This window comes from Gekko japonicus, unplaced genomic scaffold (assembly GCF_001447785.1).
Source record: "Gekko japonicus isolate JY-2015 unplaced genomic scaffold, Gekko_japonicus_V1.1 scaffold1050, whole genome shotgun sequence".
In the NCBI taxonomy this organism is placed as follows: Eukaryota; Metazoa; Chordata; class Lepidosauria; order Squamata; family Gekkonidae; genus Gekko; species Gekko japonicus.
This window is the reverse complement of record NW_015172034.1, coordinates 62211-90040: the sequence shown is the minus strand read 5'-3', so window position 1 is coordinate 90040 and position 27830 is coordinate 62211. Positions and strand designations below refer to the sequence as shown.

The following is a 27830-nucleotide window of genomic DNA, read 5'->3' as shown; positions in this document are numbered from 1 at the left end:
TTCTTTGTCCCTGGCTTTAACCTGCACTGCAAAATTACACTTTGGTTATAACACTTAAGTTGGCTTTAACCTGCACTGCAAAATTACACTTAAGTAGTTTGCTATTTTTGTAATTATTGCAATCATTTACTGAAAGTTTGAGCAGCACAAGTTTAGGCATTTCATCATCCATATCCTGTTTCTGAACACCCCAATATATGGGTAATTTTGTATGCTGTGGGAGGGTTGCCTACTAACGGATAGAATATATATGGATGGTAGGGAATTTTGAAGCCTGGTTAAAACCTGTAAGGAATTGATCCCTGTACTTCTACACTCCAGTACTCTGAAACCAAACTTGTAGCTGAGACTGGCATGCATATATTAACTAAAGAACAATTGGAAAGGGTGAAGAGAAAAATCGGGAAGGTTAGTTTTGGATGGAGTAGTCTGCCACTGTTTCTTTCCTCAGTGAAAATCCTCCTTATCTCCACCTAGTACGGTATCAGTGATGGATCCAGTTCCAGACAGAGAAAAAGGATTTTATTTTTTTGTACTGACTATAGGGAGTTGAGCGAAAATTGTGTATACTCCATCCCAGTTAGGCTTGAGGTCTAGATGTACCATCACCACTCCATCCATCTTGGAAGAGTTCCTAGCCCGTTTGGGAACATCAGTAGCCTTCTGAGTGTTTTCCATGAAAGCCAGTTGAGGCATGTGCAAAGGGGTGAGGATGTAGTTTCCATCATTCCTCTGTCCAGCATCTTACACCATTGCACATTTATAAGTTGCTCCTTAGTAATATTTATTAAGAAAGATTTGTAGAATCTGTTCCAAATTTGTATCACAAGTTGTTGTTTGAGTCTGCAGTCCCATTAATTTTCCAAATACAGCCAGTCAATTAAGAGCGGAAGCTCTGAGCCACCTTTCCAGACTGCTTGTCAGAAAGTCTTTTATAACTAGAAAATGTGTCTAATCAAATAGCTAGCTGAGCAATAGGCAAATATTGTCTATCTGGAATCCCCAGATAGTAAAGGAAGAAGTGCATGAGCACATTGTGTTTTCCCTAGTATGTATAGGAGAAAGAGACACTTGGCAATGGGGCTTCTGTGAAGCACACATTAAAGGTCTTTGGAGCAAATTTTCTCTATTTTTTTCAAATGGACCTGAGGAATTTGGAAACTTTTAGTGAGTAAAGGAAGAATAACAAAACTGTAGACATTGCAGAGGAAGGGGACATGGTACTTCAGCACAGAAGATAAGAGACTGCACCAATCCTTGCTTAATATTCATTGATATGCTTTTGTAGGCATGGTTGGTGGTGTACTTTTCCTTAATTTGAGTATTGGGATATTTTGTGATTCTTTCTATGTTGTGTCCTTCCATCAGAATGTCTATGGCTAATGTGACTCTTGTGTAAAATGTAGTAGTAAGAATGTTGTCTTTCATCTGTTTGACTAGACATTTGATCATTTCATAAATGTAATTATGGTAATTTCTTGTTTTTCATTTCAGGAGGATGTGCCGACAAACCTAGGGTTTCGTGATGTGACTGTGCAGACTGCCACTCTTTGGGATGGGAGACCCTTTGGCATGCTTGATTCCCTAGCTGTGAACCTTTATTGTGGATTCCCAAACTGCTTTCCTTCATGATGACCTGGCATTCATCACTTCCTGATGCTTGCCTAGATTTTGTGTGCTGAACAGAAAGGTGCTTTGGAATGGGCACTCCCCTATTGTCTTTCAGGGCATGGGAGCTTGTGTAAAGGTATGTGGTTTCGGGGGTGGAGAAGATACTTCTGTAAGTGGTGAACAACAGTTTAGATTACAGTTTAGATCACTGACAGTCAAAAAAGAAAAAAATCAATGTTATGTGATTTGCTGCTTTTGGGGGCTGACAGTAATATACATAAAGGTACCTGGTGTGTCATGATGTGCTTTCCGGAACTCTCCACGCTCTTTAGAGTAAAAGAGCTTGAGCAATGTTGGTTTTTGATTTAAGTAAAAAGAGGCAGGCAAGCACAACTCCTTTTCCTGTGTGATGGCCCCCTTTTTAAAATCCTGTTACTGACAATTGCTTTGCTAACTTCTCTTTTTGGAAAAGAGACTTGTGTGTATAACAGATGCAGACTGGGACAATGCTGGTGGTGGATAGCCCAAAACGAGCAAGGAATTTTCCTTTCTGCTCTGACATCTGCCATTTGTTGTCAGTACACATGCTGAAAGTTTTGCAGGCCACTTTGCATTTTCTTTATTTCATTACTGTACATGTATGTTAATGTCAGAAATTATAAACTGTTAAACTTTATTACTCATTTTCAATTATTTTTCTTGCTTAGATTGTTAATTTGAATAATTGTCAGTATGCACTGGAGAATATTGGTGATTTCCAGTTCTGATACAAATTAACATATGAATATTGGCTAAGAACAACCAGACATTATAACTTGACTTTACTGTTCCAAGGTGTAGAACAGAGGTGTCAAACTTATTTGTTACGAGGGCCAGATCTGACATAAATGTCACTTTGTTGGGCCAGGCCATATGTGCCAAAAATGTAATATGAGGTACTGGAGATATAAACTTTAAAAAGATAATTTCAGATGTCAAATGGCAATAGTAGGCATGATTGGGTTAGGTGTGATATGCAGAGGGATAGTAGGTGTGGCGATATCAGCATTGGTAATGAAACAGAAAACCTAGGTCTCAATTTGATGCAGGAGGATTCAGTCCAAGAAGATGCAAGGAATAAATGGAAATAAGTCTGAAGAAGTGAGCACAGACTCACAAAAGCACATACCCTACCATAAATTTTGTTAGTCTTTAAGGTGCTCCTGGACTTTTACTCTTTCTACTACTAGTAGAAACCACAACATTCAAAAACCAGTGGGGGGATATTTTAACCTTCCAGGACATTCAGTTGCTGACTTAAGAGTACCAGTTCTCTTACAAAGGCATTTCAAAAGGAGATTAGAAAGAGAGACTACTGAATTGCAACTGATAATGAAGCTCAAGACAATCCATCCTCCTGGACTGAATTGAGACCTAGGTTTCTTCTCTCATTACCAATGCATTCTATTGTCATTTGGCATCTGAAATCACTTCACTCTCCAATATATAAGGACAGATGGACTCACATTCTAGATGTATCTGAAGTTATTTTTTTCTCATTCCAGATGCAGCTGTGATCCTTGGCTGCGTGTCTCATTGAAGGGACCTAATGTTTTACGTTATTGGTAAGCAAAGAATCAGCTGTTCATAGGACACAATTTTTTCAAGGTCGATTTCTTTTAACTCATAGGATCAGAATCTGGTAAAAGAGACTGATCAAGACACTGTGGTGGTAGAGAACAGAAAAACCAAATCTCTCCCCTTTCCCCAGTAAAAAATATAATAAAGTAATTGGCAATTCATTTCACTTTCACAGTGTCTCAGAATATGCTGTTCAGCCTGCCTTAAAGGTCCTGTGTGGTGAAATTGTTCTCTCTGTGAGACTTCTAAGTGTTTATGAATTCTGCCTTGAGTAGCCCTGAGCATCATGCAGTTCCCAGTCTCTGTGTTTGTGAATTCTCCATATCTTTCTGAATTCTAACTGCTCTATATTTTCTGTTTGTGACAGGTGGGATCACAGTGTCTGTGGTAGCTTTCTTTTTCACCATTAAGTTCCTCTTTGAGCTTGCCGCACGTGTAGTCAGCTTCCTCCAGCATGAGGATCGGGAACGCCGAGGGGAGCGGACCATTTATGACTACGTGCGAGGCAACTACTTGGACCCCCGCTCTTGCAAAGTTTGCTGGGATTGGAAGGACCCCTATGAGGTGGGCCACAGCATGGCCTTCCGAGTGCATGTAAGGGAATATTTCTGTTTCCACAACAATTTGGGGATTGGGTTTAGGGTATGCGGCCTGTTCCAGTGCCTTCCTCCTCCACGTGGCTTTTTATATTGGAGTTATTACACAGGCTATACTTTTTCATGAACTTGGAGAGCCAGTTTGGTGTAGTAGTTAAGTGAGCGGACTCTAATCTGGAAGAACCAGGTTTGATTCCCCACTCCTACACTTGCAGCTGCTGGATGACCTTGGGCAAGCCATAGTTTTGTCAGAGGTGTTCTTGAAAAGAGCAGTTTCTGTCAGAGCCCTCTCAGCCCCACCTACATCACAGGGTGTCTGTTGTGGGGAGGGGAAGGGAAAGGAGTTTGTAAGCCACTCTCAGTGAAGGGGAGGTTATAAATCCAATCTCTTCTTCCTCTTCCTCCTCCTCTTCTTCTTCCGTGTATATTATCACCAAAGACTTCAAAGATATCTAGGGGGCATCTCATATGTTTTTGTAGTGAGTTTGTGTGGACTTCCATATTCAGGCAAGTTAAGCTTAATTGTTTCCCTGATAAGATTTAGCTGTATCCATTTTTCTTCTGGACATAATTTTGTTGAGATTGCTGTATATGCAAGCATACAGCTTGGAGTTTAGTTGTGTTGAAGGTCATCTCTTTTTCTTAAATAGTATAATCACTTCTATCAAAGCATATTGGAAGCCTGGAGATGGAGATGCCATACCTTATCTTAATAAGGGACACCATTCACAACATGGAGCTTTGAGATGCTTTCCTTTTCACTGGTGCACCATTTACTATGTTCATAGTATATCTGTGGCTTCCTGTTCATCCAGGCTTCTTAATTCGTTATGCAGTTGTTCTACAAGAATGGCCAGCCCTTCCCTGCTCACCGCCCTGTGGGGTTACGAATTCATATCTGCCATGTGGAGCTAGCAATGGATATTCCAGTGACCCAAGAAGTACTTCAGGATCCCAATTCGAATGTGGTGAAGGTGGCATTCACTGTGCGCAAGGCTGGGCGCTATGAGATCAGTGTGAAAATTGGGGGATTGAATGTGGCATATAGCCCTTACTACAAAGTCTTTCAGCCAGGTAAGGCCTAGGTGGGCTAATACCAAGGCAAGACATAGAAAGAAAAGCTTGACATAGATTATATGCCCCATTACTATTTGTGCTCTACTTATTTAGAGTGCTATGTTGTGGTCCACTGTGGGTAGGTTATAATGCCGCAGGCTGTCTTCGGGATTCTGGTGAAATGAAGACCAGCCATGCATGCTGCCAGTTGGATTTATGAATCAAAATGTGTTGTTAAATACAATAGCACACACTTGTCGCAATAGTGAGTAATCAAATAAAACTGTATGAAACACGTTACTTTTTCCCATAGAGAATTAGTAGTACCAGCTGAAAGCTCCAAGAGGATCAGGCATTAACTTCAATGGTAGACCATGTTTAGTCTTCCCCAAGTAGGAGGCCATGGTCCTGCCTAGCTCTTGACACCGTTCTGTGATAGGCGGGATTCTAAACTTAGGCGATCTTTTTATTTTGTGTTATTAATGTTTGAGTAATTCCCTTTGACTGTCTCTTACAACACCAGTGTGATGATAAATCAGTTTTTTTCTTTTCTGCAGGGATGGTGGTTCCATCCAAAACCAAAATTGTTTGCCATTTCTCCACTCTGGTGCTGACTTGTGGGGAGCCACACACTTTACAGATAGTCCCCAGAGATGAATATGATAATCCCACCAGTAACTCAATATCACTCATAGATGAGCACAATTACAGCCTTTCCATCCATGAGGTAAGCAAGATTGTGTCCCCTTCTGCCTTTTCAGGGTATGCAACACACCTATTTAGCCTAATAAAATACTTTTTGTTTTATCTAGCTTGGTCCCCAAGAAGAAGAGTCTTCTGATGTTTTGTTTGAAAAGTCTGTGGTTTCAAATCAAAAGACTTGTCAGGTTTTCTTGAGACTCATCCTACTCCGTAGGGGGTGTTTCCGTGCCTGCATCTCCTACCAAAACCAGCCTATTAGCAATGGCGAGTTTGATATCATTGTTTTGAGTGGTAAGTTGAGAACATTACAGTCACCTACATTTCAATTCTTCCACATAATGCTGTTATCTACTAGAGCATTTACAATGGATTTTTATTTACTGCATTTATATAGCACTCTTCCTTGAAAGATCTGACACTACAGTAATGCAGCAAATCTGTAAGGCAACTAAGCCTGAGAGGTAGTGACTTACCCAAGTCAACCAAGTGGGTTTAATAACTGAATGGAGTTTCAAACCCGTGTTTCCCTTCCAAACCTAACATTCTAGCTACTGTGCCATGCTAACAGGCACTCTCTCTTGGAAGTGTGGTTTCTCATGGAAATGAGAGTTTTGTGGAACCCACTGTTGTCCCTTTGATTTCGGGGATGTATTGCTGGTAAAGGAGGGCAAATAGAGAACCCTTGCAAAACCATTATTGAACAAGGATTCACTCAGTTATATACCTGAGTGAGCCAAAGAATAAAGAATTTACTGTTGTGAGACACTGGTAAAGTGCATTCTCCATCACTTCAAGCAAAATATTTTCCTTAACTACACATTGTGTGCATGTGTGTTTAAACAGTGCTCCAAAACCTTTTCATTAAATACTTATTTCAGTGGTAGGCAGTTTGGAATGGAGAAATGGCTGGAGGGAAAACGGCTAATTACTCCCTTTCCCCTCACTATTTCACGGCTCCATGTTTTCTTCTCCCCAAGCTGTTTTTCTTTTTCAAAGGAAAAAAAATGAAGCTTTTAGTTGCCAAGTCCCTTAAGCACCTTACTAAGTATTTAACCATTGCTAATGTTGATTTCAATGCAATTTGAGCATAATTGCTGTTCCTGGAGTGAGCTCTGTCTGTCTGATCTGCAGCTTCTCTTCCATTGTGTTGTAAGGCCAAAAATAAATAAGGATCAAATTTAGAGGTATTATTTTATACTGACATCTGAAATGCAATCTTAAAACGATCTTTGTACAGATAAGAAAAATAGTGTACCCCAGAAGAAGTATATTTTAATATAATATTAAAGGAAATATAGCCAGACTGTGCTCCCCTTTTGCCTTTATTGTTTTTAGAACTCCCAAAGAATGGCAGTGGTTTGTGAACATGTGGAATTGGGTTTTTTGAACGAATTCAGTTGTAGTTGAAAGCTGAGGTTAGACGAAGCCAAAAATCCCCATGGCAGGGTGGTTTTCATTATAGTGCACATGGGGTAGGGAAGATTCTCCAGTCTAAAAGCCATGTAGATATCATGCCTTTTTGTTATAGTGTCATTATACATCTTGTGTTTGCACATATTTCCTCTTACACTTCTGTGGATCTACAGAGTAACTTAAAGTGTCAACAAAAATATGATACATGGCACGTGGCTCACTCATAAAAATCCACTGAGGAAGTAGGGGGTGAGAGGAGAAAGAAAAATGAGGTATGGAGGGAACCTGTCTTCTGACTACATCCATCTCTCATTCTTGCAATCCTTTTGGCAACAAAGGAGGGTTGGGCTTTGAGCCCTAGTGCTATCTTTGGTGAAGGATTAGTCCCCATTTACTGTTCTTTGGGGCTAGGCTGGGTAGAAGGGGGAACTTGGGAGATGCTTTACCATATATTTGTTTTTCTTCCTATAATACAGTTCACATGCTTGCCCCAGGTGTAGTACTGGTGGCTATTCCACATCAGTACAAGGGAACCATACCTTTTAGACATAGTTTTGGAGGGAGGTGGAGTGATTCTGATACTTTCCTGAAGAATAGGGAATCTCTTGGTGAGGGGGACTTTGATCAGTCCTGTAGAACCACCTACTTTTTTTGTATGTGACATCTGTTTTATATATCTGTATTCAGTTATTTTTGAAAACACTAAAAACATGAAATATAGTCTGTTAGGGAAGTGAATGAGTTCTGATATCTTTAGTTTTTTTCTATGCTTAGCTTTTGATAATGTATGAATAGTAAGTAATCCTGGTGAAACTGTCCAGAGAACTAAATCTGAAGAATATCTAAAGCCATCAGGGGTAGGGGAAATTTTGGTTTGTCTTCTCCCTTTGTAGCACAAATTCAGCATTAGTTCCCTCCCATAAGGAAGGATTTATTTATTTATTTTAGCATTTATATCCCGCCCTCCCTGCAAGCGGGCTCAGGGCGGCTTACAAAGAGCAACAAGTGCCCACGCATAAAAACATAAAAACAATAAAACCAGTAATTATCAACACAAATAAGGTGCTCAGTAAGAAACAAGATGGTCAGCGAATAAAATTACAAGATAGTATCAGTCTTTCATAAGGTGGTGTTGTCCTGTAGTTGATGTACAACCAAGTTGGTATACGGTGCCACGCAGTATCCTGGCAGATCTTCCAGGAACCGTCCCCCCTAGCCCCGTTATTACCTATGCCGTTTGTGGCGGTGGCAGTGGCGGCCCCTACGTAAAAGCCTGGTGGAAGAGCTTCGTCTTACAGGCCCTGCGGAACTGCAGAAGGTCCCGCAGGGCCCTGATCTCCAGGAGCTTGTTCCACCAGGTAGGAGCCGCCACTGAAAAAGATCTGGCCCTGGTCGTGGCAAGCCTTGCCTCCGTGGGGCCTGGAATCACCAGGCAATGTTGTGTCCCAGACCTAAGTGCTCGTGGGGGTATGTGTGGGGAAAGGCGGTTCCTCAGGTAGGTCGGACCCTGACCATATAGGGCTTTAAAGGTAAGCCCTATATTGCCCATATAGCCTTGGGTCAGAAATTTAAACTGGCAAGCTGTAGTTTGTGCTTGCCCTGCAGACCAGGATTCCAAAACATGCTTTGTTCTTAGTTTGCAGTCCTCCTTTTGCAGGGCAACAACAAACCAGCTCTGATGTAACAGCAAACTGATTCACCACAAACAAGGAAGAGACTCATTGCCTTATGTTTCCCTGGAGAGGAGAGGTCATGTGAGTGAGCCCAAGTTTTGCTCATATAGTGCCAAACCTTGATTTGGCATTTTGTCTAAATTAGTTTGTCTAAAAGGTTCTCAGCGTTTTCAGATATGAATGTGACGTGCCATTTCTTTAAAGCGAGGGAACCCACACAGCCTCATATGATGTTGGCGAACTAGGTTTGTTTACACTGATACAGTGAATGAACTCGAGGCTCCATGCATGTCTTCTAGTCACATTCTGGATTATTTCAGCCCGCTCAGCCTTGAGGAAGTTGACAAACTGCTCCTAACTGTACGCCCTGCCACATGCCCCCTAAATCTCTGCCCTTCCTGGCTAATTAAAGCTGGCCATGAGGGGTTTCAAGTTGCCCTGCAGGAGATAATTAACAAGTCCCTCACTGAGGGGCTATTCCTGGAGGTGCTTAAGGAAGCAGTGGTGCACCCTCTCCTGAAAAAGCCATCTCTGGATCCGGCTGAATTGGCCAACTATCGGCCGGTTCCCAACTTGCCCTACCTGGGCAAGATAATAGAGAGGGCAGTGGCAAGTCAGTTACAGGACTTTTTGGATGATGCTTCCATATTAGACCCCTTTCACTCTGGCTTTCGCCCAGGTCACGGGACGGAGACGGCACTTGTCGCCCTCACGGATTACCTCCGAAGGCATCTGGATCAAGGCGGATCAGCAGTGCTGTTGCTGTTAGACCTGTCGGCCACATTCAATACGGTCGACCATCAGCTACTGATCACCACCTCGCCGACACTGGAGTCCAGGGACTAGCCCTGCAATGGCTTGTTTCCTTTCTCCAAGGCCGGGACAAACAGTGGCACTAGGGGATCAGCTATCCCGAAGGCACCCGCTGGAATGTGGAGTGCCCCAAGGGGCAATACTGTCCCCAATGCTTTTCAACATCTATATGCGCCCTCTTGCCCAGGTTGCCCGAAGGTATGGACTGGGTTGTCACCAGTACGTGGATGACACCCAGTTCTATCTGCTGTTGGGACAGTCAGTCCGACTCCAAACCGGAAGATCTAGACCTGGTGTTACAGGCTGTGGCTGGTTGTCTTAGGCTGAGCTGGCTGAAATTGAAACCGACGAAGACGGAGGTCCTGTGCCTGAGTCGGAGCAGTCTGGGGTTAGGGATCCCACTCCTGACCTTCGATGGGGCGCCATTGGTGCCAGTGCCGGAGGTTAAGAGTTTGGGAGTGCTCCTAGATGCCTCCTTAACAATGGAGGCCCAGGTAGCAGCCACTGCCAAGTCGGCCTTTTACCATCTCAGGCTGATCAGGCAGTTGGCTCCCTTCCTCGAATGCAACTACTTGGCAACAGTGATCCATGCAATGGTCACCTCAAGATTGGATTACTGTAATGCCGTCTACATGGGGCTGCCCTTGTCCCAAATCCAGAAGCTGCAGCTGGTGCAGAATGCCGTGGCCAGGTTGCTGATGAGCCTCCCTATACGGGAGCACATCCAACCTGTGCTAAACGCGCTGCACTGGCTGCCTATCGCATACCGGATTCATTTCAAGGTGCTGGTTATGACCTTTAAAGCCCTTTATGGCCAGAGACCTGCATACCTGAGGGACTGCCTTTCCCCATATGTTCCCCAGAGAGCACTTCGAATGGGGACCCAGAATCACCTGGCCCTCCCGAACATTAAGGAGGCCAGGGTAGCGAATCAGGGCCTTGTGGGACCTGTTGCAGTTCTGCAGGGCCTGTAAAACGGAGCTCTTCCACCAGGCTTTTGGAGCTGCTGCCACCGCCGACCATCACTGATTCCCGATAGCCTGAGCCTGACCCCTCTGGATCCCCAACTACCGCCCGACCTGATTGCCTGAATAACTGAAGATCAAGGGACTGACTGTCTGCTGAGGAATCACTACTAGCACTTTAGTATGTTATGATATATATGGTTTTAGAATTTTTGTTTAATGGATTTTATAACTTATATTTATATTGTATTGTTTTATATTGTTGTGAGCCGCCCTGAGCCAGCTTTGCCAGGAGGGCGGGGTAAATGTCTACTAAAATAAACATAAATAAATAAATAAATTGTGGATGCGTTTAGATAAGTGATCTCTCAGCCATCAAGCTTAAAAGTCCAGCCTGTTTGTTTGTGTGGGGTGCTTAGCAGTAAAGCCATCTGCTTTGTGTGCAGAAGGTCCTTGGTTCAATTTAATGTGCATTTGGTAGACAATATGATTTATATGACCTTGATCCAGTATAGGGCCATTTCATGGCTGCCTTGGTGGCCCTCGTAAGGGCAGAAAGGCGGGAAATAAATGTTGTAAATGAATAAAAATAAATGTATTGATAAGACTTTGTGAGTTTTAGCCATATTAGGCTTTACACTCAACTGTTTGTATGTTGCAGAGAATGAGAAGAATATTGTAGAACGAAATGTTTCTACCTCAGGGGTCAGTATCTACTTTGAGGCCTATCTCTATAATGCTAGTAGCGATGCCAACACACAGTGGCACCTTCCACCCCTCCACTTGGGTGCTTCTCAGCGCCGCCCTTCCACCGCTACTGAAGATGAGGATGAGGACTCTCCGTCTGATAGCCAGACCCCTGAGAAAGTGAAGAAACCCAAAAAAGTGTATTGCTATGTTTCACCCAAGGTAAGAATATATCTGAGGAAGCAGCAACAGTTTTCTGCACAGCTCCTACTATTGTCATTGTGTATGGCTACTGTTAACGAATCAAAAATCATTTCAGTCTGATTGCTGACTACTGCTTTGTGGGAAATCATCCGTAGTGCTGTAAAACCCCTTGGGAATTTTTTCAAGATGCTAAAATTTAAACTGTCCATACCTTCCTTGTATCTAACCATATACTTGAACTGGGGCTGAGTGTGGTAGTTACAGTTTAGACAGTCGCTGCCATGTTGGTCCAAAAGGTTAAGAGAACATGAGAAGTAAAGTGTCTTCTGTTGCACTAAATTATTTGCCGTTCACAAACCTGCAATGTGTATTTTTGTGTTAATTGGGGAACGAATGCCATAAGAACATTATAAATAAAACACTAGTCTTTTGATTGCTGCAAAAAAAATACAATCGTGAGCAATTGGTAGGATTTGGTATCATGCCTACTAGAAAAGAATTGAAAGCTAAAGTGTGAGATGTTGCTGAGGTGTCAAAAGTTCACGAAGTTTGCAAGGGCAGGCAGAGCACTTTGGAAAAATACTAACCCAGGGCATACAGGCAAAGAGTTTCATGCAACTCAGGTTTCTTGGGGTGGGGGAGCTTCCACCCTAACTGCCTAATCATTGCAGAGCGGGCACTGCTGTTGTATACTATACAAAAGGTCCCCCCCCCCAATCTTTTCCTTTCTTTTCATAGCTTAATGGAAGGGAGATACAAACATTGTGAAGAGTTGATGCAGCCCAGACCTGTGAAAATCATTTTCGTCTGTTACAAAAGGTTTTCTCTTTGGGCTTGCCCGTTTTTGAACTTTTTTGTAGTACTGCATTCATGATACCATGAATGGCTTTCTTTGCCTTCACAGCAATTCTCCGTAAAGGAATTCTACTTGAAGATCATTCCGTGGCGCCTCTTTACCTTCAGAGTGTGCCCCGGAACCAAGGTGAGTTTTTGAAATTCCCAGGTGCTGAGTGGAGGGTTTTGATGTCTGTTTTGAAGAAGGGGCTTTGGGGAGAATGCACTGTTCCCATTTATCAACCAGAATCACAGACATTTGAAATGGGTTGTCACATTTGCATAAAGCTTGGGAGCCTGCTGTGGTTTCCATTTATACTGCATTCTGCTCCCGGTCATAATTTTCATTTTCTGTCTTTATAATTTTCTCTCCTGTCCCCATGAACATCTAGCTCTGGTCCCTCTTGCACTGAGCCTTGTTGCTTGTATCAACTCTGCTTCATGCAGGACACCTTAGCTGGATGCTTGACAGTAGCTTTGGTTCTGAGTGGAAGGAAGGGCAAGGGAATATGCACAGAGGGCGATCTTACTATATCTAATCCATGTGCTGTGCTCTTCTGGTGAATGATGGTTTCACCCCTTTCCTGCATCTCTTTGCTGCTAGTTTTCTTACCATGGGCCTGATCCTGTGCACAAGCTGCTGACACTGGTGGTGGATGATGGGATACAGCCCCCCGTGGAGCTCAGTTGCAAGGAGAGGAACATCCTGGCAGCCACTTTCATTCGCTCTCTACATAAAAATATAGGTAAAGAGAGTAAGGGGTATAAACTTCTAAGTCTGGGGGTTCCCAACCTTTTCTAGCCAGCGTGCACCTTTCAAGTTCCGACACAGGGTGGTGGGCACAACCACATAATTGGTGCTGCAGGAGGCCGAGGGAACCACAAAATACCAGGGAGTGAAGTTTTGCATAACTCTTTAACATTTCAGGCAGATCCTTTGTTTAACAGGATGCCTTTTTAAATGAACATATTGTTTTAAAGTATTTTCTTGCATATACACAACTTATCAAAAGCCCTGCTGGGCAAAAGCCCCACCCACTTTTTAGAACTCTTGGCTGGCACCAGGAAAGGTGTCTGTGGGCACCATGGTTTCCAAGGGCATCACGTTGGGAGATCCCTGGCTTAGTCTCTAATGCATCCTAGCTGGCATAAAATAATGACACAGCTTCTAGCAAGGTTTTTTTAAAGCTTGGTATAGACTGCAAGCAGTCTCCTTGGGGACTGCATCACTTTTGTGTTTTACACAGTGTCTAACACAGTCTTGTTACTGAAATGGTAGTTTAGCTTAATTTAGGACTGTTCAAGTGACTAGAGAGCCCCAAGCCATCTCCCTCAGCTTTCCAGTTCATTTGTTTCATTGGTATTCTTTTGAAGGATTTGGCACAATTGCAACAAATCTGTACATAGTGTTTATATTATCCATTCTCTCCTTTTTTAATGTCTGACTTCCTTTTGTGGTCTTGGGATGGGAGAGGGTGAATAGAGCTTTTGAATGTGGAGCCACTGCATATGTGTGAGAAGGCGCTGGGATGCGTGCAAGAATATAAGTGTGGGGAAAGGGAGAGAGTAGTGAGGCAAGCAAGTTCGAGTGGGTGGAGAGGGGATGGGCATTATGAAATAATGCTTACATTTTTAGTACATTTAGCCCTCTCTTGTTTTCTCAGAACCTTTGTTATTGAGGTTGTGAGCCTTTTGGGGACGGTTTGATAAAATTGTTGTGATCTGGGAGCTTGTGGAATTGACTAGCTGTAAACATAAGCCTGAGAAGAAGCACAAATGCTGTGTTACGGGTCTCCATAGCAGACCACAATCTTCAGCAACAAAAGACTGGTAATACAGTCTTGATGCTAGTGTTTTTTTGCTAATCGAGATATGACCATAGGATTTATTGGTTTCAGGAGGTTCAGAGACTTTTCAGGACAAAGTAAACTTTTTCCAGAGGGAGCTGCGTCAGGTGCACATGAAGAGACCCCACTCCAAGGTTACTCTTAAAGTCAGCCGTCACAATCTTCTGGAATCGGTGAGCATATTTCTAATGCAAACTCTTTAAGGGTGGTGTGTTTCTCTCTTAGAGAGGCCTATGTAGACTGTTCCTCTTCCAGAGGGCATGCATGTTCTTCTGATGGGCAAGAGTACCATGGGACCTGGGTAGTATTTCTCACTTGTGTATAATATGAGACTTTGTTCTTTTCTCTAAGATCTGTAGCATTAGCCATGACTAAAGAATTCTATGTTGTCAGCCATTTCTAATGGTGCAGAAATTAGATTGGAACTTGGCCTGTATTGTAGAAAGGGCCCCAGTTGCTCTTTGTGTAAATGCCGGTATTGCTGCCACCAAATAGTCTCCATAAACTGATGGGAGTCTGAACTGTCAGTGATGAACCAAGAGAGAGTGCTTAGGATCTGTATGAAAACAATGAGTCAGTGTGTGGCAACTTTGAAAAAGGCAAAATCTGCTTTATGGATATTAGGAAAGGAACTGAGAATAAAACTGCCATCATAATGCCTAAAAGTGTGTGTGTGTGTGTTCCAACTGTATTTGGAATGGGTACAGTTCTAGTTGAAAGATGCTGTAGAGCTGGAAGAGGACAACCAAGTGGTCAGCAGTTTCAGCCTTCCATGTAAGGAAGAACTACAGCATTTGTGGGTCTTCAGTTCAGAACTAAAACTGTATGTGGTTGCAGTTTATAAAATCATGCATGGTGTGAAGAAATTTAATGCTGATTTCTTTTCTGCTTCCTCTCATAATACAAAAACTTGATCACCTATTGAAATTGAACAATAGATTCTGGACAAAGGAAGTAAAGAACTTTGTCACAAGATGCATCATAGTGTATGGAATTTGCTGCCACAATATATGGGTCTGGGTTATGCCAATAAAGGTTATTGGAAATTGGAATTGAATATGGGTCTGGATCATAAGTCTTGCTTCCACTTATGATATGACCATTTATGTTATGGAATAGTCCTATTTTGGAACGAAGTGTAACTGGGTGTGCAAAAAAAATTGAGTTTTTTTTCCAGTTCAGGTCTATTGAACCTGAAAAATATCAGTGTTCCTGAATATTCCTAAATACCAGTATCGGTATTTCACTGGTATTCAGGTAAATGTTTGGGAAACTTGAATTTATTCGGCTCCATTATACCCCGTGGGGACAGTCCCCATAGGGTATTTGTGCCGCAGCATGACTCGGCAAGTGAAGGGAAGTGATTCAAAGTTTAAATGCCTTTCCTTCCCTCCCAGATTGGCTCTGTGAGGGATGGGAAATGATTTAAAGTCTAAATACCTTTCCTTACCTCCTGGTCGTGCTGCCACTGTGGTGCGACTATGGGAGGGAAAGGAAAGCATTTAAACTTTAAATAATTTACTTTCATTCGTATTCATTCAGTATTTATTCAGCTCGGTATATACCAAGCATGCACCCCTACCTAAGTGCTTCCACTCATGCAAGAGCAGTGTCTTTCAGTGAGTTGAAACGTACCTAATGCCAGAACAGTATGCTCCATAGTAGGAGGTTGTGCCCACAATGGATGGAGTGCAGTGGAAGCAAGGCTTAGGATACAAGGTATAGTAGTGGTCACTAGCTTAGCTGGCTTTAACAGGAAATTAAATACATTCATGGAGGTTAGTTTATACCCAGAATTAAACTTTATTGGTCTTAAAGGTGCCACTGGACTCAAACCTTGTTCTGTTGCTTCAGACCAGCACAGCTACCCACCGGAATCAGTTCAGTTGAGAGACTCTGCCACTGAATGCCTGTTGCTGCGGCCTGTGATGAAGGACTGTTGCCAGTTATTCTGCTATCTGGATAATACAGTAGTAAATGGGGTGCTGGATTTGCTGGACACCCTGCCTTTGATGGCACACCATTAGTGCCAGCTCAGAAGGTGTGGAGCTTAGGGGTGATCCTGAATGCCTCACTTTCAATGGAGGCCCAGGTCACCACAGTTGCCAGGTCTGCGTTCTATCATCTTTGGCAGATCAGGCAACTGGTTCCCTATCTCTCCCCCCAGGACTTGGCTACAGCGACTCATGCAATGGTCACCTCCAGGCCTGATTATTCCAGGCTTTTTCTGCCCTGCCCCCAGCCTGGTTGAACACGCTCCCGCTGGAGTTCAGGGCCCTGCAGGACCTATTACAGTTCCACAGGGCTTGTAAAACAGAGCTGTTCCGCCAGGCCTTTGGGTGAGGCAGTGGGCATCCAATTATTCCATCTACTGGCCTCCCTTGCTGAAGCTTCCATCTTTATACCTTTGTAGACTGGGTTTGGAACACTTTCCCTATGAGGAAAGGTTAAGGCGCTTAGGGCTCTTTAGCTTGGAGAAACGACGACTGAGGGGTGACATGATTGAGGTTTATACGATTATGCATGGGAAAGAGCAGGTAGAGAAAGAGGTACTTTTCTCCCTTTCTCACAATACAAGAACTCGTGGGCACTCCATGAAATTGCTGAGCGGTCGGGTTAGAACGGATAAGAGGAAGTACTTCTTCACCCAAAGAGTGATTAACACTTGGAATTCACTGCCACAGGAAGTGGTGGCGGCTACAAGCATGGACGGCTTCAAAAGGGAATTAGATAAGCATATGGAGCAGAGGTCCATCAGTGGCTATTAGCCACAAGGTATAGATAGGGACTCTGGGGCAAGTGATGCTCTGTCATCTTGGTGCTTGGGGGGGTCAACAGTGGGAGGGCGTCTAATGTCCTGGCCCCACTGGTGGACCTCCTGATGGCACTGGTATTTCTGGCCACTGTGTGATACAGAGTGTTGGACTGGATGGGCCTTTGGCCGGATCCAACATTGGCATCTCTTATGTTCTTATGTTCTTATATGGCCCATCAGGTGAAGACCCTCTGGTTTATGGCCTAGCAGCTCCAGTTTTCGAGATTATTGTACTGAATTGCAGTGCTATCTGTCCTTAGCTTATAGTTTTTGATTTTAAGTGTTTTAACTATTTATTGTGAAATGTTTTAACTCCTATTATGGATTTGTTGTTGTGATCCACTCTGAGCCCGCTCACAGGGAAGGCAGAATACAAGGTGAAATAAATAAATAAGTAAAATTTTAGTCTTATATATTCCCAAATTCTTGTACATAATTTTATGTCCAGATTGTACTTCCAGCAGTAGTTGAGGAGGGGCAGGGGATCTACTCCTCAGGGCCACCTAGAGTTAGGGTTATTCGTATTGTATCTTGACAATTGCATAGTCCTAGGGGAATTGACTGTTGTGTGTCCATACAGTTCTTGTCACCTTTAACAGCTATGTGTGATATGCAAGAACAATGAACTCTGGCTCAAGTAATGATGCTACAGTGTTGAGTTAGTAGCTTCATGTAGGTCCAAATAGATATGTTATTTATTGCTTGTGACTCAGTGTAAAAACTGTTCTTCTTTTCAAAAGGCATTTTGCCATTGAATCCCAGCTGCTTTGTTACGCATACTAAGAAAATAATTAGTTCTAGCTCTGCTGGTGACAGATCTGATCAAGGGAATTAAACTTCATTTGAGAAAAATGGAAATACTTGATGTGAAACGTTATAGTTATTGTGAATGTTACCAGAGAGGAGGCTTTGCTTAGTGGTCAGAAAAAGGCTTAAAATCATTTGAATGTCTAAGTGTGAGCTAAGAGTTACCAGAGAGAATTCATAGTTTGTTTTTCCTGTGAGTCTAACTAGGACTGGAAATCTATTCCTAGGTATTTCTAGACACTTCCAAGATCTTATTTAAAGTAAACTTAGGTCCCTGCCACATGGCAGGGAAAACACCGGCCAAAGTGCGGCTAATTAGAGCCGCACCAAAATAGAGATGCCGCGACGGGATCCCACGGATGCCCTGAGCCGTGGCGCCGTTGCTTCCCGGCACGATCAGATGCCGGGGAGGAAGACACGGTCGGGAGGGGGAGGCTGCCGAACTGCGCATGTGTGAGCATGCGCAGTTCGGACAGGAGCCAGGGATGCGCCGGCGGATGGACGCGCCGGCGATCCCATGGCCGGCCTTGATGCGGACTTCCCGGATGAACCACCTCGGTAGGTGGTTCATTTTTGCTGCGGGGTTTTCGGCGGAAGGGCCGGATCGGGAACGGGCGCGCAACACTTCCCAGATGCTGCGGTGGGATCGCGCCCGTTTGCTGCGGCCCCGATCCGGCCCTCTCCCGGCTCAAAACCTCTCGTGTGACCGGGGCTTTAGTCTTGTGGGATCAGTGCTTTAGAAAGGTTAGCTGGAATCACTAGAAGAATGAATCATGAAACAATTGATTTTCTGAGCGTTTAGGAAAGTAGGCTGCTAAATAATGAGCATGATAAATCTTTCAAGAACCCAGTTGTGTCAAACCAACTTCTACCAAACCAGTAATAATTGCCCTTCCCCCTAGCCCCACTTTGCACTCTTATGGTGGCAGTGACAGGCGTGCAAGGACTGACACGGTTCTCCTGCTTCTCCCCTAGTGCCTCTCTAAATCTGTCAGCATTTGTACTGGGATTTTTGCTTATGTTGTGCATACCCAGCAGAACAGGAGCATGAACTCAAAACCCTGTACAACCATACACGTAATGTATTGAATCAGCTTTTATATGTGAGATTTGGATGAAAACCAGAAGAGTGCAGTTTTCAAGTTTGCAAAGAGCTAAAAAGGGTTTGTAAAGTAGTTTTAGGCTGCGATCACACACACTAAATAATTGACTTTCAATCTACTTTCAGTGCACTTTCAAGCTGGATTTTGCCAGTTCACACAGTAAAAATCCAGTTGTAAAGTACATTGAAAGTGGATTGAAAGTGGATTATTGAGTGTGTGTGATCATAGCCTCAGAATTCAGAGATAAACTAGAATTTTTTTAAAGCATAGTTAAGCTCTATATGTGTCTTGCACATAAATAAAGAAATTGAATGCAAAATTGGCTGATGAATTGGGAAGCAGAAATAGTTCTGAGAATAACAGGGGAATTGTATCTGAATACAGGGAAGGTTTTATAAAATAACAATAACTAGTATTTTAAGCCAGATCCGTTTTAGCATTTTTATCCTGCACTTCTTCCAAGGAGCTCAAAAGCTCATCCCTGTAACAACCTGTGCAGTAGATTATGCTGAGAGTGATTGACCCAAAATCATCCAGTGAATTATGTGGCAGAATGGATCCATGGAGGAGAAGTGGGAAATATCAATCCACTGCAAAATAGTGATGTTCTCTATAGTTCAGTGAGAGTTTACCTGGCTGAAGGCTGTAGAATTAATATTGGACTCTTATTTTTAATAAGTTCTCATATCAACCTCTTGATTTGCAAATAGAAGTCATCATCACTATTAACATGTTTCCCTTCATATTCCTAGTCTCTGAAAGCAACACGGAATTTTTCTGTTTCGGACTGGAGCAAGAACTTTGAAGTTATTTTCCAGGATGAAGAAGGTGAGTCCATTTGTCCACTGCAAGAGCCAGTGCACCTAGGAAAAATGAGGAGAGGATAAGAGGAGTGTTTGGCTTTGTATTGTTCTACTTATGATAAACAATTTTGACGGCTTCCATAATATCTTGCAAATCCAATATAAAATAATTCTCATTTTATCGATCAAAATATTGGGTGCAGATTACATGGGTGATTTAAGAGAAGACAGTAGATATGTAGAAAAGCCAAAAGCTCTTCAAGTTTTTTGAGTCCTGTTATAGTTTTAATTCATGAGGCATCTTCTCAGTATATTGCATGATTTTAGAAAATGGCTTACAATTATAAACACTAATGTACAAAATAAAAAAAGAATTGCTAGATTTCTCCCACCAGTTATTAAAGGATCGTGTTTCATAAGCACTATACATTATAGTCGTACTCTGTGAAGATAGATGGATCTCTTTTCTTGCGAACTGATTTCTGGAAGGCACAGGGCTGCTACAAGATCTAATTGGTCTTGAACCTGTTCTGTTTTGTAGCCTTGGATTGGGGAGGCCCTCGCAGAGAGTGGTTTGAATTGATCTGCAAAGCTTTATTTGACACCATCAATCAACTTTTCACCCGCTTCAGTGACAACAACCAAGCACTGGTGAGTGTCTTTCATCCATTGGTGAAAAAGGAAGGGGTATGTCTGCTTGTGACTTCCATTCAGACACTTCTGGTTGAACATTCATACTGTTCTCCAACTTCTTGCAGTGGCAGAGAACCTACTGGGTTACACATACCAGCAGACAATTTTAAATTACAGGAGAAATTGGTGTGAGTTTATAGTAAAAAATGCTAGTGGGTGGTGAGCAGTTTTTACAAATTGTAGGAAATTCACATGCAGTCTTTTCATGCCAACTCTTATATAATGTGTTTCCATTTATGTGCTTATACGTATAGTGCCTCTGTGCACTGCACTGAGATTAGATTACATGTCCTTTTGCATAGTGCCAGACTAGAAAATGGTCCCTCCAGTTTTTACAGATCTTTGTACTTGAGTTTCAGCTCACAAGCAAGGTTGCAAAGATGAGAAGGCGTTTGACTACAATGTACAAGCAGAAGAGCTCTGGGTGCTTTCCCAGTTGCTGTATTTAACCAAGAAATGACAGTCGTAACTATGGGCTCTGTTGTTTATAGGTGCACCCCAACCCTAATAGGCCTCCTCATTTGCGGCTGAAAGTGTACGAATTTGCGGGGCGCTTGGTTGGAAAGTGTCTCTATGAGTCATCTTTGGGAGGGGCTTACAAGCAACTGGTGAGAGCACGTTTCACCCGCTCTTTCTTGGCCCAGATTATAGGACTGCGGATGCATTATAAGGTGACATCATTTTTTATATTTGCATTGCTTTAGAGTATGGAACAGTGACCAAATCATGGTTCCATGGCAAATGTTTCAATTTCTTTTGTCTCTTCCCTCCCATGCTCCTTTTACTCTTAGTATTTTGAGACAGATGACCCAGAGTTTTATAAATCGAAAGTTTGCTTTATCTTGAACAATGATGTGAGTGAGATGGAGCTAGTCTTCGCTGAGGAAAAATACAGCAAATTGGGCCAACTTGAGAAGGTGAGAGGCACTGGTTGAGAGTACAGTTTGGGCAAAGTGAGCAAGTAACAATGCTTAAATAGGAGGGAAGAGATATATTTAGGATTTATTATTGTTTGGATTTATGAAGTTAATAGTTTGTCTTTGTTTCAGGTGGTTGAGCTGGTAACTGGAGGTGCTCAAGTACCAGTAACCAATGAAAACAAAATTCTTTACTTGAATCTGCTTGCACAGTACAGATTAGCCAATCAGGTTAGAGAGGAAGTGGATCACTTCTTGAAAGGTAATGTGCTATATGGTGCCCTTTCCTGATGCATATAGTCCTTATTTTCTAAATAAATATGCATTCTACTGTCCTCTTTCAGGTCTCAATGAGCTGGTTCCTGAAAACCTTCTAGCTATTTTTGATGAAAATGAACTTGAGGTAAGATTGAGTAGAGCTGACTTTGAGACTGCCATTTTTTTCTTTCTGTCTCTCAGATAAATGTGAAGGAGTTTGCATTAGGAGCTGTGAGTAATTCCCAACCTTGAATACTCTACATCTGTATAAAATGCACAACTTTAAATATACATATGAAGCCACCTTAATACTGAATCAGACCATTGGTCCATCAAGGTCTACTCAGACTGGCAGTGGCTCTCCAAGATCTGAAGTAGTAGAGGTCTTTACCTCTTACTTGATCCTTTTAACTGGAGATGCCAGGGATTGAGCCTTGGAACATATGCATGGCAAGCAGATGCTCTGCCACTGAGCTACAGCCCCCACCCCAACTTTAATCATAGTTGCTTACAGGGCTGTCCATATAAATCTTCTTCACCCATAATATTGTAGACTCAGAAGGATCTACCTATCAGCCAGTAGTACATTATCTTCCATTCCATTGCTGTCACTGCTGCAAGGTTCCTTCCTAAACCCCATTAACTGTGAAGTTTCAGCTCCAACAGCACTGCCTTATGTGGGCTGTGTCTCGGTGTTCAAGTACATGCAGAAGGCCCCAAGTTCAGTGTTCAGCATCTCCATGCAAAAGGATCTCAGGTAGCAAGTGTTGGGGAAGACTTTTCTCTGCCTCACACCCTGAAGAACTGCTGCCAGTCAGAGGACACAATACTGACACAGATGTACGAATGGTCTGACTCAGACAGCTTCACATAGTCACAGTGTTTCTTTGGTACAGACTGGCACCGAGAGACAACTGTCCTTTGCCGGCAGCTGGAGCCAGGGGCATTTTAGCCTATATGCCTCTTGCTTGTGAGTCCTATAATGTTGAGAAGGTACCTTAGACAATGGGTTCCATCCAAAGGGCTGCAAGCAGAGCTCCACTTGCAGAATAGAACTCGCTCTTCCCCTGGCAGCCCACTGCTGCCATTGAAATGTTACCAGGATTTGGAGACCCTTGGGAATGGTGCTGGTATGATGTGAGGATCTTTAGTTGGAAGAAATCCACACCCACCCACCCAATGGAAATGCCTTTCCTCCAGTAGAAAATGAGCATTGGATCCAACCCATAATGTTTTGGATTGCCTTTTGTCCAAGCCAATTATTGTTGTTTTTAACCATTAGCTTGCATACTGTGTATGTTCTGGAGGTCTGTTTGAGTTTCCAGGTCCCTCACATTGCTTTAAAGTGAGCAGTTATTTATAAGTTTTTCTGCTGTCTTGGCCTTATAAATAAGAGTTTCTTGGCTATAACGCTGAACGGTTATGCAGTGGTTTGGCCAAATATATAATGTAGCTACCGTTGGCTTATGCAGTGTCTGTGCAATGGGACTTTGTACAGCTATCAGCTAAGCCACCAGGACAATAGCAGCTATTTTGAAATTACCTTTGTGGTTTTTAAGAGTTTATGGTCCTCTGAATTTCCATCCTTTATTTTGTGCTCCTATAACTGTTCCTTCTCCCTTTCTTTTCCTTTCAGTTTTGACAACAGTACCTTTCATTCTTCTTAACTTAAATGAACTCCTCTTTCTGCAGAGTACTAATGGCCCTAACTCAGTATTTTAGCAACTGATGTACTTGCCAGTCTATATTTGGATGATTGGTTTGAGGGGGGGAAACTGGAGCCTAACTCTTCTTAACCTTTGTTTTCTTCAGTTGCTGATGTGTGGTACCGGAGACATCAGTGTCTGTGATTTCAAAGCACATGCTGTGGTGGTGGGTGGTTCCTGGCACTTCCGAGAAAAGGTAAGTAGGGTAGGCCATAACCACAATGGATTGATTGTTCTCTGCTTGTGATTGAGGCAGCAAATGTCTGTCGTCAAGGAGGTGAAGCTTTCTGGATTTAAAAAAACAAGTACTGGAGAAAAGATGGATGAATGGAAAAGCAAAGATTGGATAATAAACCTGTAGACTAAGTGCATCTTTTCTGACACTCTCACAACATTTTCATTTGTTTATTATCCAGTCTTTTGTCCCTTAATGTCTCTGGAATGCTCTTTGCACATTTGCTTTATAGATATGTGTTGCACTGTGCTGTAGTGGTTGGTGCTTGACTAGGATCTGGGAGACCAAGGTTTGAATACCGACTCTGCCATGGAAGTTTGCTGGGTGACCTGGGGCCAGTCACATACTCTTCAGACTCACCTACTTTACAGGGTTGTTGTGAGGATAAAATTGGAGGCGAAGAGAACTATCTAAGCTGCTTTAGGTCCCTATAGAAGAGAAAGGGTATAATGAAGTAAAGAAATGAAAGTAAATGAAAAATATTACTTAGACCAGGTTTAAATAATTTACAAGGAAACAAACTCCCTTAAGTCAATCTAGGTACTAAATGAGGAGTAAAGCCATCTGCATGCGCCTATGGTTTTATTAAAGAAAGGGATTCCCATAATTGTGCAGGATTGTATCTTCCCCAACACCCAAAAGAATTATCAGCTGTAATTATTATTTTAATGTTTATTCACGGTTTTTATTGTGTATTTTATTGCTTTAGCTGCTCTGGGGGGGAAACATGTCTACAAATGTTTTAAGTAGATAAAACCCATTTTAAAAACAATACAGGAATGTAAATTCTGGCCTGGGCGATACGTTTTCTGACTTGTCCTTATAACTGGGTAAGTCGCGGCTTCTTTATAGTGCTTATTTTGCAGTAGTTTAACAGGTTTCTTCTCCCTGTGGTCTGCAGTTGCCTTTGTTTCCTTATTTTCATATTGTGTCTTCTAGGTTATGCGGTGGTTTTGGACTGTGGTCTCCAGTTTCACACAGGAGGAACTGGCCAGGCTGTTGCAGTTCACTACTGGCTCTTCTCAGCTGCCTCCTGGAGGATTTGCTGCACTCTGCCCCTCTTTCCAGATCATCGCAGCTCCGACGCACAGTACACTGCCAACTGCCCATACTTGGTGAGTTACTTGCTGGGGCGGTCAGACACTGAGAGCAAGCATTTCTCGGTTGTCTGTAATTAGCTGCGTATTGACAGTGTGCAGTCCCCCTTCCTATTGCAGTTAATACTACTTTGAGATCCATTTAAGGCCATATATCTGCTCATGTGTACCAGTGCAGTAGATTCTCTTTAGAAATGATTGGAAGTGTGCAAGCGTTATTTACTAGTACGTGTTTTTTTCTTTCAGTTTTAACCAGCTGTGCCTCCCCACTTACGATTCCTATGAAGAGGTACACAAGATGTTGCAGCTGGCCATCAGCGAGGGCTGTGAGGGCTTCGGCATGCTCTGATTCCCCCAGGGAGGAACCCATCTAGCTTCCTTGTTTTTCAGGGCAAAGCCCAGCCCCACTTCACTACTCATTCTGATGCCCCATCTTAGGGGTAGTGGAGGCAGGGCAGCAGCACCATGCAAACAGGAATGTCAATCTGCAAATGTCACATGGAGGCCTTCCCACATCTGGAGTATGTTATTAGGAGCTCATCTTTCCCCCCTTCACTCTCTGTTCAGTTTGGTATGTGAATTGAAGTGGGGTGCATCTGTTGAGATGCGGTGTCTACCTCTACCACACGGTAGCAAGAGTTTATTTCATTAGCATACTTCACACAGAGTATGTAACAGGCACTGGTACCTATGCCCACTTTTCTTTCCAGTTCTTCTGTGTTCTGTGTCCCAAGCATTCCATTTGTTTTTATGGGGATTAAATTGGAGCTGTCCATAATAACAGGCACTTAAGGAGGTGGGCCCACAGGACAACATGTTGCACTACCCACTCTCCAGGCTATTTGGGAGACAGTGGGAGCAGCCATGTATAACTGATCAGTGTCTGACTAATTCTGACTGCATCCTCTCCACTACTCCTATTTCCTTGGCAATAAAGGAGTGGGAATTCAGGGACCCTTGTTGGCAGTTTTCATCAGCTAAGACAGAATCTGAGTGGATTGTGAAGTCTATACTCTGTTGGCACCTAAAGTGCATTTCTTGTGGTCAGAGATGGTGGCAGGTTATTTGGTGAGGGGAGCCAACAACTGTGACTGCCTGGACTGAGGAATTTCCCCCCCAAGGCTGGAATCTCCATTTGGTGTCTCATAAAAGCAAACACTTTAAAAATAATTTACAGTGGTGCCAGTTTTTCCAGTTCAACCATTCTACTATAGGTTATGGTTACAGCTTTTTTAGATGACAAATTTACATCTTTTTAAAAAAAAGATAGGTGTGCATATTTTAAAAATGTGAAATAACATTAATTTAAAAGGGGACAACGCAGGCTTTCATTTTTTTCTTTAGGTGAATGCATATTGCATCTGCACAGAAGTACAAGCCATCACTCTGCCAAAAAATTGTTAGTACTCATGAGTACTGGGGACAGCTCAGGGAGTCTTTTCCCTTTGGGGGCTTGTTTAGAGACCACCACTGTATTTTCCTTCATGGCAGATATTTTTCTTCAAGCAGTAGCTCTTCTTGAAAGCAAATTACTTGTGTTACAAGAACATCTTTATGCCATCATATTGCATTAAAGGTGACTTCTATCAAAAGAGTGCAGTTGAGGTTCCTAAATGACTTATGACACCCACCCACTGCTCTCCCTGGGGACCAAGAGGGGATGATGCTGCAGTGAATGGCTGGGAAGGAGAGCTGCTTGTTACTGATCTGGTCTTTTGTCTTGTTCCCTAACCTGTTGAAGATTTTTTCCAGCCGTGGCTTGAAGTTGGTTCTGCTACATCTTCCTCAGGAATCCTCTCCTTTTTTATACTAAGGACTGAGTGGCTGGTAATTCAGCAGGTATCCTCTGCTTGAAACCACTCTCCTATAATAACATGTATTTGGCACTTGTTGCCTTTCTGCAGCTGTACAGATGCCAAGGACTTTCTTTACACACAAGCACAGTCAGAACAGTGGGGGATGCAGCTAAGTCCTAGCTAATAATGTGCTTCTGCATGGATTCACTTATACCCATTGTTAGCAGGTCCCCATTGCTCCAGGGCTTCATAACTTCAGTGCAGAGGATCTGATTTTGCTTCTCGTTCTTTCCTACCCATGTATGTTGCCCGGATTCCAGTGTGGGGACATGGTACAGGCTGTGCTGTAGCCATTGATTGTGTGTGTGTTTGTATGAGTTTTGAAGAAATACCTTTTTCATTGGTCTTTGTTTGTTCCATCTAATGTAAGTGTGTCAGTTTCCAGGGTAGAGGGTAACCTCATGATACTGTCTGGAGTAGGTCTCTTTGTGCTGGACTTGCAATGGATACCACAGGGCTTTGGTCTTGCCCTGCCTCTGACAACTATCTTGCATGTTTTAGTAACCAATGCCTATTAATTTTAGTTAGGCCAGGGCCTGTTTTCAGCTAGGTAGCACCAGACTATATTTCAGTGAGATTCTGTAAGTCTCCAATAAATGTAAATAGTTTGTACAAAAAATAAAAATATTTAAAATACGGTGTGATTGTCGTATAATGAGAATTATTCTTGAATCGTTTTCCATGCTGGGCTGCTTTAAATAGCTGGTGTTATAATGACTGTTCCTCAGATTTCGAGAACTGGCACTTGACATTGTCTTGTGGCACAAACTATATGCTCAGATTAATTTTGAGATTTTACAAGGAGGTGACAGCCATGCTTCTGTGTTATAAGCCTACCCTTCCTGATTTCAAGCTGCTGGGTTTTGAGTTGCCCCCAGCACTAAATTGGGAATATTCCATTTGCCTGAGCTGCTTACTTAAGAACATAAGAGAAGCCAATGTTGGATCAGGCCAATGGCCCATCTGATCCAAAACTCTGTCACACAGTGGCCAAAAATACCAGGTGCCATCAGGAGGTCCAGCAGTGGGGCCAGGACACTAGAAGCCCTCCCATTGTTGCCCCCCCAGCACCAAGAATACAGTGCATCACCTGTCCCACCCTGTGAGTTCCTATCTATACCTTGTGGTTAATAGCCACTGATGGACCTCTGCTCCATATGTTTATTCAGTTCCTTCTTGAAGCTGTCCATGCTTGTAGCCGCCGCCACCTCCTGTGGCAGTGAATTCCATGTGTTAATCACTCTTTGGGTGAAGAAGTACTTCCTTTTATCTGTTCTAACCCCACCGCTCAGCAATTTCATGCAGTGCCCACAAGTTCTTGTATTGTGAGAAAGGGGAGAAAAGTACTTCTTTCTTGACCTGCTCTATCCCATGCATAATCTTATAAACCTTGATCATGTCACCCCTCAGCCGTCGTTTCTCCAAGCTAAAGAGCCCCAGGCGCTTTAACCTTTCTAAATAGGGAAAGTGTTCCAACACTTTTATCATTCTAGTTGCCCTTTTCTGCATTTTTTCCAAT

At 42.9% G+C, this 27830-nt stretch overlaps 1 protein-coding gene across 1 annotated transcript; it reads left to right on the top strand.

Annotated features, from left to right (window-relative positions):
- The first annotated feature begins 1678 nt into the window (after window positions 1–1678).
- AREL1 (apoptosis resistant E3 ubiquitin protein ligase 1) lies at window positions 1679–26944 on the top strand. Its single transcript, XM_015420629.1, has 19 exons — window positions 1679–1747; window positions 3156–3215; window positions 3599–3825; window positions 4664–4901; window positions 5441–5610; window positions 5696–5876; window positions 11111–11358; window positions 12245–12322; window positions 12779–12920; window positions 14073–14194; window positions 19499–19574; window positions 20091–20200; window positions 20734–20913; window positions 21034–21159; window positions 21292–21421; window positions 21504–21562; window positions 23230–23319; window positions 24298–24473; window positions 24702–26944. The coding sequence occupies exons 2-19, from the start codon at window positions 3200–3202 to the stop codon at window positions 24802–24804; spliced, it is 2472 nt and encodes an 823-aa protein (XP_015276115.1). The 5' UTR covers window positions 1679–1747; window positions 3156–3199; the 3' UTR covers window positions 24805–26944.
- The last annotated feature ends 886 nt before the right edge of the window (window positions 26945–27830 follow it).